The sequence below is a fragment of the Paramisgurnus dabryanus genome, chromosome 7, assembly GCF_030506205.2.
Source record: "Paramisgurnus dabryanus chromosome 7, PD_genome_1.1, whole genome shotgun sequence".
Lineage (NCBI taxonomy): Eukaryota > Metazoa > Chordata > Actinopteri > Cypriniformes > Cobitidae > Paramisgurnus > Paramisgurnus dabryanus.
In genome coordinates, this window is record NC_133343.1 from 2677874 (window position 1) to 2696369 (window position 18496).

The following is an 18496-nucleotide window of genomic DNA, read 5'->3' on the forward strand; positions in this document are numbered from 1 at the left end:
ACAAACCATAAACAAACATACCAGAACATACAGTTAACCACAATATGGCGTATTATTGTTTTGTACTGAATTTAAAATGAGCATTTGCAGTGTAGGCAGTAATACATTTGCATTTAGAAAATGTTCCCGTTGGCCTTAGCATGAATTCCCTTCCCGTGTGTTTCGTACGGTTCAATGTATAATTACTGTTTTGTTCGTTATTAAAATAAGGTGTTGTGTTGTCTGCTAGGAATAAACAAATCAATTATCACACAAGAGACACAGTAATGAAATGCAGGGAGATTAGACAGACAGTATGTGTAGCTGTACCACCCCTGTGAGCCATTTATTTATTTATCACTATGGTACATTGGTGTAGTATTTACGGCTTATGAAGGTCCCTAAAGCTCAGTGGAGTTTCAGATATATACAGCATGTTGTATGTATATGAGCAGTGTTTCGTCTGCTAGATTAAATACCAGGTCAGATAAAATCATGAGGAATCGAGATGTTGTTTTAATATTTTGATTTGAATTTTTTGATGAAGACAAAGCTAAGCTGCAAAAAAATCATTCAAAACTTTCACAACATTTTGGCATGAAATTCATGTTTTTGAGCACATGAACACCCGACAACATGGGATCTGTGATAAAAAAAAAACTTAACCTAACAGATGTGGTAAGACAATATTGTTTCTAAACCACGTGTTAGTAGAATAATACACAGTAAAAGATTTTACATCTTTACATTAAAGTTCACCCCAACCTCAGAAGTCATTTAAAGGGGTCATGACATGTTTTTTTTAGGGCTGGGAAAAGATTAATCGCGATTAATCGCATACAAAATAAAAGTGATTTTTGGCATAATATATGAGTGTGTGCTGTGTGTAATTATTATGTACATATAAATACACACACATTCATGTATGTATATAAGAAACATTTACATGTGTATATATATTTATTTATATTTGTATATATTCTATATTATATATATAAATTAAAAAATTGATATATAAATTAAAAAAATCTGACATGAATATATGTATGTGTATGTGGTTAAATATACACAATAATTACACACAGTACACACACATATATTATGCAAAAAAATAACTTTTATTTTGTATGCGATTAATCGTGATTAATCTTTTCCCATCCCTAGTTTTTTTTTTATTATTATTATTTTATTATGTTCCCCGAGGTACACTTATCATATTGCTCAAGCTTTTTATCGAAAGACATCAAAATGTATTAATTTATGATCATTGCCACACTGTTTCTCATCCTCTGATAAAAATGTGTCTTGGTGTCCCGCCCACTTTTATGATTGACAGCCTACATGCTGCGGCTACTATGCAGTGTCACTACAAATACAACTTCTTAAGCACACAGACATATCGTTCTCAGCTAGTGTGTTCCAATACTGCAACATTTTTACTTATTTAAACAAAAAATTGCTCCCTAAAGAATGCACTTATTGCCAGCAACTATATAGATGATCAATACGTTACCAGCGTGTTTCTAACACATATGCTCTCGTGTATGTATAATGTAATTATATCTCTTGCTTCCGTCTTGTGTGCGATGTTATTCAAAGCTCAGGGATAAACGGGTCATCAACACTTGCACAATGAAATGCGTTACTATTATGGTGCAAAACAACAAATGATGGTGTATATGCTAACTTTTTTGGACGATAGTTTGCAGTTTTGCACCATACCTGCTGTACACAAACATGGACAAATACACTGCTTCATGTTCTAAGAAAAATATTTGGGTATTATATTTATTGGTTCTTCCTAACCCCAAAATAGCTGGTAGAAATCTGAATAAAGACAAACCAAATCTCAGGTCTCCATTTTCATTAGTTTTTTCCAGAGGATGATTGCATAATGCTTTCGATATTGATACAGAGAGTGTTTTAAGGTGATACTTGCTGAAGGTATTAATAATACCAAGATCTGTAAAAGTGTAACTCCACTTTTTAAAAAAAATAGGCTTATTTTCCAGCAACTTTAGAGTTAAACAATAGATTTTTACCATTTTTGAATCCATTCAGCCGATCTCCGGGGTCTGGTCTGGTCAAAAATGACCAAAAAGTTTCAAGATTTTTTTCCTATTTAAAACTTTAAAACAGCAAGCGCAATGATATTATGCAGTGCCTGAAAATAGTCAGAATAGAGTATTTTCGTGCACTGCGTAATATCATTGTGCCTGCTAAAGCCATGTTATGGCAGCAAAGTCCTTGATTATTACGCCAGAATGAGAGTATAGTTCCTAGACATATCGGCCTAGAAATTCGCAACTTTTTATTTTCCATCGTTCTTAGTACACGATGTAACTACAGAAGAGTCAAGTTTTACATTGGAAAAATATCGAAACTTTGGTTATATTTGAGAGCGATGCTAATGGTCTAATCCGATTCAATGGATTGTGCTAAGCTATGCTAAAAGTAGTATTGCCAGGCCCGGAGATCAGCTGAATGGATTCCAAAACGGTAGCGGAGCTGGGAATTTATTATTATTATTATTTATTAATTTTTTTTAAAGTGGAGTGTCCCTTTAATAGATCAAGGCAAAATTGATTGCTAATGTCAAAGCCTCTTTATAACGGTATGGACTTGCTTTTTATGCAAGGATGCACTATCCAATGCCATTATAACATTATAACTAGAATGCCTTGGGGGTGAATAAAATATGGGATTAATTTTCATTTCGGGGTGATCTATTCCTTTAAGCCTTGTTTCTACTTTGCAAAGCCTAATGAAAAATGCCATCAGTGGAAATGTGTGGCTACGGTTTCTTTTTAAACACATACATTTAAGTTTGATATAAAGTTTGTGCATAATGAAGTGTTTTGTGGCCAGTATCAGCTAATTTAAAGAATAAATGTGTCGATATTTATATAGATTTTTAATCATTTCAGTCGGTTTACATTTCTAACTAAACAGTTTATGTTTTGTCTTTCTGGTTTGCAGTCTGTTGATCCTGGTCAACAGTTCACCTGGGAAAATTCCAACCTGGAGGTCAACAAGCCCAAAAACCGCTATGCAAATGTCATCGCTTACGATCACTCCAGAGTCGTACTGAACCCTGTTGATGGTTAGTTCATACAACAAGAATTCAAATGTTTTTTACCCCACCATCAATATAGAAGATGAAAAAAATAATTGAAGTGTGCAGTATTTAAGCCAACACTGCATTGTTGAACTGTAGGTGTACCAGGAAGCGACTACATCAATGCCAACTACATCGATGGCTATCGCAAACAGAACGCCTACATTGCAACTCAGGGTCCTTTGCCAGAGACCCTCAGTGATTTCTGGAGGATGGTGTGGGAGCAGAGGACCAGCACTATAGTCATGATGACCAGACTGGAGGAGAAGAGCAGGGTGAGATTCAGTTTGCAGCTATTTCTCTTTATGAACTTCCTGCTTACGTCCGTTCAGACCACCAGCGACTTTCTCGCTGTGTGCCGCTCATCTCTTTCAATGAGATCATTAGGAGGCGATTAAAATTCTGGTTATTGGTAGTCGCTCTTGAAAGTCACTTATCATTGCTGGACACGCCCATTTGTTTCATGTCGCCGGAAGTCACCAAGCTTCCATTGAAATAAATAAGTTCATGTCACTTTACTGCTAGTCACTGAGGGTCTGAATGGGGCTTTCGACAGAAATAGACCATCTAAGAGGAAAATAAAGCAACGATTTTGTTGTTTTGTTCAGAGTTCATTCAGAGTTAAGTATGTAGTTTAATGCATATAAACACGTGTCTATATTTGGATAACATACTATAAGTTACAAATAAGGGTCAGGACAGGATGTGATGTGTATTTGTAAGAGGAAGGCTTTATATGTTCCCTCACCTGCCGTGTTGCCAGCTGGTCATCTGTTTCTTCCTCCTCGTGGGCCTTGCGCTTTAGCATGCAGATGAATCTCACACAAGGTCTCTAATAGTACCGGTATTGTACCTCACTGTTGAAGATTTCCAGATAAAATACCTTAAATGAGATCTTCAGGGTGTGAATTTTGTCTTTTACAGAAGTGTTATCACTTAACAACCTCATGGTTGGTCTGTGTTGAAAGGTTTATGCATAAAAAACAATTTCTTTATGGAGAAAATGAATGTGATTTTTACAACCAGAACGTTGCTTTTGCACTCTGTGGTCACAAATATATTGGTACTGCCTTTCCTAGTTGTGACAGGATTGAATTCATTCAACTGTAAGAAATGTCTTAAACTTCATAAATGAATGCATGGCTTGAAGAAGTACTTATGTGGTGTGTGGGATCATTAAGAACATTATTAAAGGGACACTCCACTTTTTTTTGAAAATATGCTCATTTTCAAGCTCTCCTAGAGTTAAATATTTGATTTTTACCGTTTTGGAATACATTTAGACGATTTTTGAGTCAGGCGCTACCACTTTTAGCATAGCTTAGCATAATCCATTGAATCTGATTAGACCATTAGCATCGCGCTAAAAAATGACCAAAGAGTTTTGATTTTTATTCCTATTTAAAACTCGACTCTTCTGTAGTTACATCGTGTACCAAGACCGATGGAAAATTAAATGTTGTGATTTTTTTAGGCCAATGTGGCTAGGAGCTATACTCTCGTTCCGGCGTAATAATCAAGGACTTTGCAGCCGTACTATGGCTGCAGGAGGCACAATGATATTACGCACTGCCTAAAAATAGTCCCCTGCTATTGAAAGTTACCAAGGGGACTATTTTCGGCCACTGCGTAATATCATTGTGCCTGCTGCAGTCATGTTACAGCAGCAAAGTCCTTAATTATTACGCCAGAATGAGAGTATAGTTCCTAGCCATATCGGCCTAAAAAATCGCAGCTTTTAATTTTCCGTCGGTCTTAGTACACAATGTAATTACAGAAGAGTCAAGTTTTAAATAGGAAAAATATCAAAACTCTTTGGGTGTTTTTAGGGCGATGCTAATGGTCTAATCAGATTCAATGGATTGTGCTAAGCTATGCTAAAAGTGCTAGCGCCAGACCCGGAGATCGGCTTAATGGACTCCAAAATGGTAAAATCAAATGTTTAACTCTAGGGGAGCTGGAAAATTAGCATATTTTCAAGAAAAGTGGAGTGTCCTTTTAAGTTAATGATGTTAAAAACTTAATAAAGAGTGTGTTGTCTGGTAGGGTTGTGACGATAGATGATTATAGGCGGGGTTTGGGTAGGCAGAGACCAGAGCCAATTACGATTTTCGTTCTAGTTTAAAAACCATAAGAGCCACTAGGATTGCAGTACCCTTGTTTGCAATTAGGTGCATCCACAAACACAAACGCGAAACTCTATACCTATGAAAATTATGTCTTCGTCGATAGTCAGGTGATGCGTTATTAATATTTAGCTTGTTTGCCCATGAATGTTATCAATTATTATTATGCATATTATTATTATTATGGTCCCGTCATAGTTTTACATCTATATTACCGCGTAACCTGCAATTTTGCACAGGCTTTTTTCTTGTAATGCACATGACAAGAGTGCTTGGTTTCATGCGAGTGTTGTTCCCGTTTCTTTCTACAAAATAATTTTTACAGCATGCACTGGGGCTGCACGATAAATCGCATGCGATTGTCATGCGCATCTTGCCAGTAAAGCCAGTTCCTTGATTAGTAGTAAATTGCCATCACCTGCTTTCAGATGGAGTGGCATTTACTACACAAGGAAAATCTGAAAATCTGAAAGTAGGTGATGGGATTTACTACTAATCAGGGAACCGGATTTACTGACGAGATGCACGTGACAACTGCATGCGATGTATCGTCCAGCCATAGCGTGCACGGGTGTTTTATGTTTAGGATGTTCAATTTGGGATTTAGAAGGATTTAGGAAAACAATACCAAAGAATAACAAGCATGTGAGCACAGATGTACTTTGTTCAGGTACAACGGCGATGTTTACAGAAGCCCCTATGTTGGACTAATACGTCTCAGACTAAGTGACCATAAACACACCCCTTAGATGTCACCCATGTTTGTTATCGGACCCTGAGGCTCTGGACACTCTGTAGTGCATGAAGACACCATCTGCTGAGAGAGACCCGCTGGCCTAACACACTCTCACAGCACAACCTATAAATCTCTATCTCACCTCACCTCCTTCTCCAGTCTTACTTGTGTATCAATGCATGTAATATTTGAGATGCATGTGTGTTTCTCATTGCAGGTGAAGTGCGATCAGTACTGGCCCAGTCGTGGGACGGAAACATACGGCATGATTCAGGTGACCATGCTGGACACGGTGGAGTTGGCAACCTACAGCGTCAGAACCTTCGCTCTGTATAAGGTCTGAGCTTCCTTCATCTCATTACTGTAAAAGAAAATTGCTTTGGTTATCAGAGTGGAAAATATTATAAACACTTAAAGAGACTGTAGCATTTCATTTCTAATAGCTCTTATTATGTTAGTCAAGGTTAGTTGAACTCAAAACAAACAGGCCATTTTCCAGCACTTTCACCACTTTTAAGTTTAACTAACTCTCGCTGTTGCTCATGAAGGTGGAGGAAGTATAAATGTTAACAGGCTTACGATTGTGATGACATCATAACCATGAACATCTCTGACCGACCCATTTTTACAGCTTAGTTTCAGTAAATCTTCCGGGTTGGAACATCAAACACTTACTTATAAAAATCCTGTTTTCCCTTTAAACAGAACGGTTCCAGCGAGAAACGGGAAGTTCGGCAGTTCCAGTTCATGGCCTGGCCGGATCACGGCGTTCCTGAATATCCCACCCCTATTTTAGCCTTTCTGCGCAGAGTTAAAGCTTGCAATCCATCTGACGCTGGACCTATGGTGGTTCACTGCAGGTATGCTGATATGCACTTAGGCCCGTTTCACACGGGACATGTTAGTGCTTTCACATGAACTCGAAGTGTCCAGCTGGTGCAACCGGCCCCCAGGAATTAAATTTAAATGTGTCTTTGCTCTTTTGTTTCTCTATTGAAGTGCTGGCGTGGGTCGAACAGGCTGTTTCATCGTAATAGAGGCTATGCTGGAGCGAATGAAGCACGAGAAATCGGTGGACATCTACGGTCACGTGACCTGCATGCGTGCTCAGAGGAACTACATGGTGCAGACGGAGGATCAGTACATCTTCATCCACGAAGCTCTGCTGGAAGCCGGCACCTGCGGGAGCACGGAGGTCCCGGCGCGTAGTTTATACACACACATCCAGAAACTGACGCAGATCCCGCCTGGAGATGCTGTAACTGCCATGGAGCTGGAGTTTAAGGTCAGATATACAAATAATGCAAAACCTTTCATGTTTCAATTAATGTTTATTCTTATTCCTACACGTAAACAGAGCTTTGTAGACTAAACCTATTGTTGGCTCATTTGTCGAAATGTAAAATGCTCTCTCATTAGTGAGTCACTTGGGAAAAAAGCGTCTACTATATGAATAAATGTAAATGTATTACCCACATCAGGGCTGCCACGTTCACGGTTTTCTTGCTGAATTGCTGCTACTTTTATACTGTTGCCGCGGGTTGTTTTTCATAATAATGTGATATTTAGCCACGGGAATGTGAATTTTCGCAAATGAACCCTGTCAAAAATGCAGATTTTACCTTTGAAACACAATTTTTACTTGCCAATCCCCCCTTCAAAATGCAAATAGGCTAGTTTTAAGTAGCAAATGGGTGGATTTTACTGTGAAAACCTGGCAACCCTGGTCCACAATATTATACCGCAAATTAGCTTGATGTCATATTAAGCGGTTTTCCCGTGGGATTGGGCTACTTTATTACTGTTGCCATTGGCGGTTTTATATCTGCGGGTTGAAGCGACACCAGTAATGTGATATTTAGCCACGGGAATGTGAATTTTAGCAGATGAACCTTGCCAAAAATGCAGATTTTACAGGCGAATCGTAATTTTTACCCGACTGGTCCCCCTCAAAACGCAATTGGTATAGTTTTGTGTAGCAAAAGGGTGGAATTTACTGTGAAAACCTGGAAACCCTGCCCACATCAACAAAACGAAAAATAGCTTAATGTCTTATTAAGCGGTTTTCCCGTGAAATTGTGCTACTCTAATACTGTTGCTGTGCGTTGTTTTTTATGTCTGCGGGTTTTATCGCCCATAATAATGTGATATTTAGCCACGAGAATGCAAATTTTAGCATGAACCCTGCCAAAAACGCAGATGTTACCCCAGAAGTGTGATTTTTACTCGACAATCCCACCTCAAAACGCAATTGGCTAGTTTTGAGTAGCAAATGGGTGGATTTTACTGTGAAAACCTGGCAACCCCGGCCCACATCAACATACCGCAAAATAGCTTAATGTCATATAAAGCGGTTTTCCTGAGGAATTAGGCTACTTTAATACTGTTGCCGGTGGTTGTTTTTCATGTCTGCAGGTTGAAGCGACCCTTAATAATGTGATATTTTTTTACCATTTATATTTAGCCACAGGAATGTGAATTTTAGAAGATGAACCCTGTCAAAAACGCAGATTTACCTCCGAAACGCAATTTTTACCCGACAATCTTGCCTCGAAACGCAATTGGGCTGGTTTTCAGTAGCAAATGGGTGGATTTTACAGTAAAAACCTGGCAACCCTGCCCACATCAACATACCGCAAATTAGCTTTATGTTATATAAAGTGGTTTTCCCATAGAATTGGGCTACTTTAATACTGTTGTCGTGGGTTGTTTGTCATGTCTGCGGGTTGAAGTGACCCTTAATAATGTGATATTTTTTTACCATTTATATTTAGCCACAGGAATGTGAATTTTAGAAGATGAACCCTGTCAAAAATGCAGATTTTACCTCTGAAACGCAATTTTTACTTGCCAATCCCCCCTTCAAAATGCTAATAGGCTAGTTTTAAGTAGCAAATGGGTGGATTTTACTGTGAAAACCTGGCAACCCTGGTCCATAATATTATACCGCAAATTAGCTTTATATCATATTAAGTGGTTTTCCCGTGGGATTGGGCTACTTTATTACTGTTGCCGCTGGCTGTTTTTCATGTCTGCGAGTTGAAGCGACACCAGTAATGTGATATTTAGCCACGGGAATGTGAATTTTAGCAGATGAACCCTGCTAAAAATGCAGATTTTACAGGCGAATCGTAATTTTTACCCGACTGGTCCCCCTCGAAACGCAATTGGTATGGTTTTGAGTAGCAAATGGGTGGATTTTACTGTGAAAACCTGGCAACCTTGCCCACATCAACAAATTAAAAAAGCGGTTTCCCCATAGAATTGGGCTACTTTAATAATGTTGCTGTGCGTTGTTTGTCATGTCTGCGGGTTGAAGCGACCCCAATAATGTGATATTTAGCCATAGAAATGCGAATTTTAGCAGATGAAACCTGCCAAAAACGCAGATGATACCCCCAAAGTGTAATTTTATTATCCGCCAATCACCCCTCAAAATGCAATTGGGCTAGTTTTAAGTAGCAAATGGGTGAATTTTACTGTGAAAACCTGGCAACCACGCACCACATCAATATACTGCAAATTAGCTTAATGTCATATTAAGGGGTTTTCCTGTGGAATTGGGTAACTCCAATACTGTTGCCGTGGGTTGTTTTTCATGTCTGCGGGTTGAAGTGACCCTTAATAATGTGATATTTTTTACCATTTATATTTAGCCACAGGAATGTGAATTTTAGAAGATGAACCCTGTCAAAAACGCAGATTTTACCTCCGAAACTCAATTTTTACCCGACAATCTTGCCTCGAAACGCAATTGGGCTGGTTTTCAGTAGCAAATGGGTGGATTTTACAGTGAAAACCTGGCAACCCTGCCCACATCAACATACCGCAAATTAGCTTTATGTTATATAAAGCGGTTTTCCCATAGAATTGGGCTACTTTAATACTGTTGTCGTGGGTTGTTTGTCATGTCTGCGGGTTGAAGTGACCCTTAATAATGTGATATTTTTTTACCATTTATATTTAGCCACAGGAATGTGAATTTTAGAAGATGAACCCTGTCAAAAACACAGATTTTACTTTCGAAACGCAATTTTGACCAAACAATCCCGCCTCGAAATGCAATTGGGCTGGTTTTCAGTAGCAAATGGGTGGATTTAACTGTGAAAACCTGGCAACCACGCACCACATCAATATACTGCAAATTAGCTTAATGTCATATTAAGGGGTTTTCCTGTGGAATTGGGTAACTCCAATACTGTTGCCGTGGGTTGTTTTTCATGTCTGCGGGTTGAAGTGACCCTTAATAATGTGATATTTTTTAGCATTTATATTTAGCCACAGGAATGTGAATTTTAGAAGATGAACCCTGTCAAAAACGCAGATTTTACCTCCGAAACGCAATTTTTACCCGACAATCTTGCCTCGAAACGCAATTGGGCTGGTTTTCAGTAGCAAATGGGTGGATTTTACAGTGAAAACCTGGCAACCCTGCCCACATCAACATACCGCAAATTAGCTTTACTGTATGTTATATAAAGCGGTTTTCCCATAGAATTGGGCTACTTTAATACTGTTGTCGTGGGTTGTTTGTCATGTCTGCGGGTTGAAGTGACCCCAATAATGTGATATTTAGCCATAGAAATGCAAATTTTAGCAGATGAAACCTGCCAAAAACGCAGATATTACCCCCAAAGTTTATTTGTTTATTTATTTGGGTCCCCATTAGCTTCCACAATGTGGTTGCTAGTCTTCCTGTGGCCCCCAAGTGTAATTTTTATCCGCCAATCACCCCTCAAAATGCAATTGGGCTAGTTTTGAGTAGCAAATGGGTGAATTTTACTGTGAAAACCTGGCAACCACGCACCACATCAATATACTGCAAATTAGCTTAATGTCATATTAAGGGGTTTTCCTGTGGAATTGGGTAACTTCAATACTGTTACCGTGGGTTGTTTTTCATGTCTGCGGGTTGAAGTGACCCTTAATAATGTGATATTTTTTTACCATTTATATTTAGCCACAGGAATGTGAATTTTAGAAGATGAACCCTGTCAAAAACACAGATTTTACTTTCGAAACGCAATTTTGACCAAACAATCCCGCCTCGAAATGCAATTGGGCTGGTTTTCAGTAGCAAATGGGTGGATTTAACTGTGTAAAAACCTGGCAACCCTGGTACACATCAACACGCTGCAAATTAGCTTAAGGTCATATTAAGCGGTTTTCCCATGGAATTTTAGCAGATGAACCCTGCCAAAAACGCAGATTTTCCCCTCGAAGCGTAATTTTTACCCGACAATGAATATGCATTGAACGCCTGTGTACACATTCAAGTCAAATGAAGTATGCATGGTAGACGTAAAAAAACGAAGTGTGCCTACACCTTTTTGGCTGCTGTATTCAAGAAAAAGCTTGTAAGCATCTCACTGTAAGCAACACGGTCTGTAAAACATAACAGCTGTCTTCAGGGACGCTTCACAGCTCAAATGATGAGGATCAGAGATGTTGTGCTTGCTGGGTCATTATAGATCCGTCGAGAGTTTAATCATGTTCCCAATGCTTAATGTTGTGCATATTTGTTTTAACCAGCAGTTTTTAAAAAACTTGATTTTGCATGAGATGATTCTTTAGTGCAGTAGGACCTGTGTTGTGTTCGGATGCGTTTGGATTTCCTTGCACAACTGTAATGACTTTAGAGGGAGTGTGGTGATGTTTACTCCCATGATAGAGTAAACTCGCTGGTGACAGCATGAATCTCCAGTTTATTTGAAGTTTGAGAACAAACGTTGCTCCAGACTGCCTGTTTCTGGCAGGGATGAATGTCAAATGTTTGACTGCAAAGCACACATGTATGGGTGTAGTTGAAGTGTGCTGTACTCCATCATTTTAACTCTTTCCCCACCAGCGTTTTTTTTTTTTTTAAGTTGCCAGGCAGCCCCAGCATTTCATGATTTCACAAAAGTTTAATGCCTTCTAGAAAATGTTCTTCTTTAAATATATAAACACTTGAGGCATTACTTCCGGTTTGTATAAGTTGCAGAAGTCCACCGCCTGGTGGATAATAGCGGTATTGCGGAAAGCCGGAAATTCTCGTCATTGGCAGGGAAGCGTTTTCTCTTAATTGACAAGTTAACTCATCAATGACGGGGAAAGAGTTAAACAACATTTATTGTTTAATAATGAATTTCCCTGCTGGAAAAAACAGCATGGACCAGCATGGTAATTATGCTGGTTTGATGCTGGTTTAGCTGGTGCTAATGCTGGTTTAGCTGGTGTTCATTAGCAAACCAGCACCAACATATGCAGTTGTCAATCTGTAAAACCATTAATAAAAGAATTAGTGAAGATGAAGAACCTGACTTTAAAACTTTGGCTGGTCTTTACTGGTCTCCCAGCCTGGTTTTAGCTGGTTCAGTAGGCTTGTATTGGATGGGTTTTGGACACTTTTTAGCTGGTCAGGCTGGAAGACCAGCTTTGCCAGGTTGGAAGGACCAGTTTAAACCAGCTACTTCCATCTTAAACCACCTAAGACAATCCAACCAGCTTAACCAAGCTGGCCAAGCTTCTAACCTAGAAGCTTTGCCAGCTTAGCTAGGCTGGTTGGCTGGGAGACCAGCTAAAACCAGCCACAGTCTTAGGCTGGCTTTAGCTGGTCTTTTCAGTAGGACTATAGCATTTGGAGCCACGGGAGAGATAAGTCTGATTTCAAATGAGTTTTCCAAATTATGATACCCAGAAAGCAAAGTGTCCATACATGACATCTGCATCATCATCATCTCTTCTCACGACAGAAACTGGCCAACTCTAAAGCACACACGTCCAGATTCATCAGTGCCAGTCTGCCCTGTAACAAATTCAAGAACCGGCTGGTCAACATCATGCCCTTTGAGTCCAGTCGCGTGTGCCTGCAACCAATCAGAGGGGTCGAGGGGTCCGACTACATTAACGCTAGTTTCATTGATGGATACAGGTGAGTGCCACTAATTACCAGCTTATTTCAAGTTTGAGAAAATAAACTGCTCGAAACTGCTCATTTCTGCCGGAGATGGGACGAGAAACTTGTTGAAATGGGTTTAGTTAAAATTTGCACACAGTGCAGCAGATTGCGTGTAAGGTGAATGACGGATCTTGCGATCCTCCGACTATGTCTCTCCCCTTTGTCTGTCTCTCTTCGTCTCCACCATCCCCTTCTAAGTCTCCTCCGCCTTTGGGCTGATAGTTGTCAGGAGAAATTGTACATATTGGCAGGCCTGAAGCGCTATCAGTGTTGAGGAATAACACCGGGCATGTAGCCGATAGCTGACAGGTGAAGAACACAGTTCAGTGGAGATTTTACCAATCGTGACGAACTTCTTCCCTTTCAACTCATCCATCTATCACAGACACGCTTATCTCACATATCACTTATCTTCGGGGTTTAAATTGGGCCGGGGCTAAGCTTCGTCACATAGGCCGACGGTCTTGTGTGCAAGTACCCGTTGGTGCATGCGTATAACCAGTGTTGGGGAAAGTTACTTTTTAAAGTAATGCATTACAATATTAAGTTACTCCCAAAAAGTAACTAATTGAGTTACTTAGTTACTTTTCATGGAAAGTAATGCTTATGTTACTTTTTAAGTTACTTTTGCGTTACTTTTTCTTGTTACTTCACAAAAGTAATGCACGTTACCCCCAACACTGCGTATAACGTGTTTTCAACTGTTTCCTGTGAAAGGTAGGCTTCACCCCCCCCCCTACATAACAAATCCCAATTTAACCCCTGCTTATCTCCACATGTGTGTTTGTTTCTCCTATATGTTCCTTGTGTGTCAATGACCCAAAACGCATTCATTAAAATCCACTTTAGTGCCTGGTAGTGATTCATTGTTTCAATGTAGCTTCATGCGAGTAGAGCTTTGTTTGCGTGTGATGTAGAGGTGTGGCGTAAATCTTGACCCTTAATCACATTAACAGCCAATGAAATAGCTCCGTCTGCGTGTGCTGCCGTATTGAAGTGTAAACAGCATAATTGGCAGTAATCTTGTTTATAATGAAGGACAAACGTGGAAGAGCTTTCGCTTGCTTTTAGCCTGATGGGCTTTGATTGTTTGTGTGTGTGGTGGGTTAGCGGGGCAGTAATTGTGCTTCCTGTCGTTTAATGAAACAAATCAGGTTCATACATCAGTCTCTCTCTCTCTCTCTCATACACAGGATGAATGCATTTTCCCAGCATGCTCTGTGTGGCGGGCCCTTAATACATCAAATGATTTCCCTAAGTTCATGTTTCTATCACGCTTGCCGATTTTCTGCGACATGACTGACTGTAGTGGGCGTGTCCGGTGACTTTATGCAAATGAGCGGTCGTGCAAATGATACTGTAGCCAAGTGAAGGCAAGCTCATGCAAATTCATTTGATTCGTGTCTCTCCCACATACGGGATATAATAAAAAATGAAGCGTTATGCTTTGCGTGGCAGATGCAAGAATGCACATTTTTAGTAACACGAAAACTGAAACCTCATCCATCTCATTTTATTGCGGTTTTGAAAGCTACAGCCAGTGCGTTAGAAACAGCCATTATAGGACTTGCAGTGATAACATCAGTGTATGTGTGAAGGAGGAACATCGAGGATGAAGAAGGTGCTGAGGAAGATAGATTAGACACCCTGCACTTTCTCTTTATTTATCTAGCTAGCAGAAGACTTCACAGCAGGAGTCTCAAATGAGCATCGGTGTTCAGTACTATGTGACCGTACCTGCCAGACTCTCTCTCTCTCTCTCTCTCTTTACATCCACGCCCAGTGTGACATCATCATCTGTCTCACTCTCTACTTCTCCTCTGTCTTACTCACTGCCTACATCTCTCAATCCGAAGCCTGTCTTGTTGCATTTTATCTCAATGCTGGAGCCGCAGCGCCTCCTGTCGTCAGCCAAGAGGAACTACATCTCCCTCTGTTTATTTCCATCTGAGGTGTGTTTGCTGTGCATGTAAGCACTGTGTTTGTATGTTCACACAGGCAGCAGAAGGCTTATATAGCCACACAGGGTCCTCTGGCTGAAACCACCGAGGACTTCTGGAGGATGCTTTGGGAGCACAACTCCACCATCGTAGTGATGCTGACGAAATTGAGAGAGATGGGACGGGTGAGTTCATGCAGTAAAGAAGAATATGAGAGTTGTAATATTACATCAAAATCGAAATAGTCGCTCTGATTGTGAAATGACATCATGTAGGCCAGTGGTCTCCAACATGGTGCCCGCATAGAGTCTGTGAGGTGCCCGCCAAAGCACATTCTATTAATAATCTCAGTTTAAATGATGATAAAACATATCAAAAAGTAAAATAAAATAAGTAAAACAAAAATGTTTTGAACAAACTATATCAAAAAGTAGCCCTCCAGATTGTTTTATCCATTGTGGTAACCCTTGCTCACAAAAAGTTTGTAGACCCCTGACTTTTGGGGTTTTGGCAGCCTTTTGGTCGATGGTGGTTCCTTTATAGAGACAAATGTACAGTAGTGTGCTTTATAATTTCACTTAATTTACTTCTTACTTAACTCATCTGTGAAATCCCTACATCCAAAGTCTCATTTTGAAAACAAAGGCATCTGTGTTTATGACCCACAGGAGAAGTGTCACCAATACTGGCCTGCGGAGAGATCTGCTCGATATCAGTACTTTGTTGTGGATCCCATGGCTGAATACAACATGCCTCAGTACATCCTACGGGAGTTTAAAGTGACGGACGCCAGGGTAAGTTGCAGACTTTGTGGGATGGTTACAAGGTTCCCAGACATCCCCTACACTTCGCTTCCTAATATTGTGAGTTGTAGTTTGATTTAAGCTGTAAAATCTCTCTGTGTCTCTCAGGATGGCCAGTCTAGGACAATCCGCCAGTTTCAGTTCACCGATTGGCCAGAACAAGGTGTGCCAAAGACAGGAGAGGGCTTTATTGACTTCATCGGCCAAGTACACAAAACCAAGGAGCAGTTCGGGCAGGACGGACCGATTACTGTTCACTGCAGGTGAGACACAGGACAGGAGACTGAACACACAGTAGAGATGAGCAATAGATTCAGCATTGGCAACGTTGGGAACATCACAGTACATTAAGTGCACACATTGTGTTGGCATTAGCAACCATTAAAGGTTTACTCTACTTTCATTTCAAAAATGCAGATAGTTTACTCACACCCCCGTCATACTTTTTTTGTCAAGAAGAAATGAAGTTTTTTGAGAAAAACATTCCCAGATTTTTCTCCATATAGTGGACTTTAGTGGACCTCAGCAGATTAAAGTTTCAATGCAGCTTTAAAGGACTCTAAACGATCCCAACCGAGACATAAGGGTCTTATATAGCGAAACGATCGTAATTTTTGCCAGAAAAAGGTACTTTTAAACCACACCTTCTCGTCTTGCATTAGCCTTGTGATGTGCCATTGTGATCTTATGTATTATGTAAAAAGGCTGGTGTATCACACAGCTAGTGCAAGATAAGAAGTTGTGGTGTAAAAGTACATAATTGTACTTTTTCTTGGTGAAAATGACGCTAGATAAGACCCTTATGCCTCGGTTGGGATCATTTAGAGCTCTTTGAAACTGCAAACCATTGAGGTCCACTAAAGTCCACTATATGGAGAAAAATCCTGGATTGTTTTCCACAAAAAACCTAATTTCTGTTCGACTAAACAAAGAAAGACATAAACATCTTGGATGACATGGGGATGAGTTTTTATGAAAGTGAAGAAATCCTTAAAAGCTGCTGTGTGTTCATTTTAGTGGCATCTAGTGGTGATATTGCGAATTGCAGCCAACAGCTCACCCCTCATTTTCAAAAAGCATACGATAGCTGCCACAAGACAAACTCATCTTTTTGAGGGATGAAACAAGCTCTGTAGATCAGTTTGTCTGTTTAGGGCTACTGTAGCAACATGACGGCGAATTTCATTTAAGTGGTGTATGTAGATAAAAAATGTCTAATTTTAAGGTAATAAAACAATACAGTTCATTATGTGAAGTTTTTATACACCACTGATAAAATAGTTGGGGCCCAAGCATCGAGGGGAGAGGATCCTATTGCTCTTCAAAGAGTTAATATATTGCATTTCTGTCAAGAGATCCTTCTAAAAGTTACACAATCCGAACAGAGCCGTGACTACCTGTAGGTCCTGGCTGTCAGCTTGTATTATTTAGTTTTTTCTTTAATCTGCTTTGGTAGTAATTTTAATTGAAGAGAAAATAACAGAACACGTGAAACAAACCAATAAAAGTGTTATCGAAGCAATCATCCTCACGCTTGGGATTAAACTGGTCCAGAGAGATTGAATGTGAAGGTCAAACTGCAGCACTTCATGCGCGTGGAGATCAAACAGCAGAAGATCAAACTCAGCCTACAGCTCGTACTGCAGAAAAATAAATCTTCATGCCCTAAAGACAGATGTGTACATTCAGGAAAAACTGCAAACGACGCTTAAGCAACTTAAGAGCCAGAGAGGAGAAGGCACAATGATAAATAAAACTTTTATTTCTTTGTTTAACTCTTTCCCGCCAAGTTTTTTTTTTTAAGTTGCCATTCAGCACCAACATTTTTTATTTTCACAAAAGTTCAATGTCTTCCAGAAAATGTTCTTCTTTAAATATAAAAAAATACAATATATCAAATGAAAGAACAGACAAAAAAAAAACGTTTCATCCTATCTTCATTTCTTCTCTTTTTATCACCTCTCAAGTATGGGTAGGTTTCTTTAAAAATACAAAATTTTGAGCAAAAAGCTGAAATAATTGCATTTTTGTAAAGGACTTTTGTTAGAGATCAGATTCAGAGCGATCATCAAAACATACACAGAGTTTTTTTTCTGTTTTTGGATCAGTGGATGCTTCAGTTTTTATAAGTTAGGTAAGAGCACCACCTAGTGGAAATATGGATTGCCGTAACTTGTCATTGTGAGGAAAGCGTTTTCTTGGGGAAAGAGTTAATATAATAAAGCAAGTTTGTCATTGTACTATTTTATCGGTTAACAAAAGTTTCTGTTACACTTACGTGTGACTCTTATGGATCTCCACCGGAGCTGCTGACTAGGGTTGTATGCTATCACTGATCTATATAAATGACTGGATTGCGCATGACGTCACACTTGTGAAGCCACCGCGCCGCCATGTTGGTATACCCAAACGTTCTATTAAATCAATGGACGTTATCAGATTTTAATGATAAAACATCACTTTACTCGTCTTCGTTTTTATATGTGAATCTATAGGCTTTACAGGTCTATAGATGCCATTCTGTCTATACTGTACAGTATGTGTGCTAAACACCTCTCTCTCTCTCTCTCTCTCTTTTAGTGCTGGTGTGGGTAGAACAGGGGTATTCATCACTTTAAGTATTGTACTGGAGCGGATGAGGTATGAAGGTGTGGTGGATATGTTCCATACCATCAAAACGCTGCGCACTCAGAGACCTGCCATGGTACAGACGGAGGTAATGCGATGTCCTTTTTACTTCAAGGAGATTTCTGTCATTATTTACTTACACCAGTCAAGGCTATTTCACACTGCTTTCAGAAGACTTGACGTCATACGGATTCATTGTCACCAGTATATGCTTTAAGAGGGTGTT

The 18496-nt window shown here is 39.6% G+C and overlaps 1 protein-coding gene across 12 annotated transcripts in view; it reads left to right on the forward strand.

Annotated features, from left to right (window-relative positions):
• ptprfa (protein tyrosine phosphatase receptor type Fa) overlaps window positions 1-18496 on the forward strand; it is a 259663-nt gene that overhangs the window by 239972 nt on the left and 1195 nt on the right. For all 12 annotated transcript variants that reach the window (XM_073815321.1, XM_073815324.1, XM_065293836.2 and 9 more), the window contains 10 exons: window positions 2959-3082; window positions 3197-3372; window positions 6177-6296; window positions 6665-6819; window positions 6959-7244; window positions 12694-12872; window positions 14898-15024; window positions 15508-15633; window positions 15751-15905; window positions 18223-18358. In XM_073815321.1, the coding sequence (XP_073671422.1) occupies window positions 2959-3082; window positions 3197-3372; window positions 6177-6296; window positions 6665-6819; window positions 6959-7244; window positions 12694-12872; window positions 14898-15024; window positions 15508-15633; window positions 15751-15905; window positions 18223-18358 (1584 nt within the window). The remainder of the gene's footprint in view (window positions 1-2958; window positions 3083-3196; window positions 3373-6176; window positions 6297-6664; window positions 6820-6958; window positions 7245-12693; window positions 12873-14897; window positions 15025-15507; window positions 15634-15750; window positions 15906-18222; window positions 18359-18496) is intronic.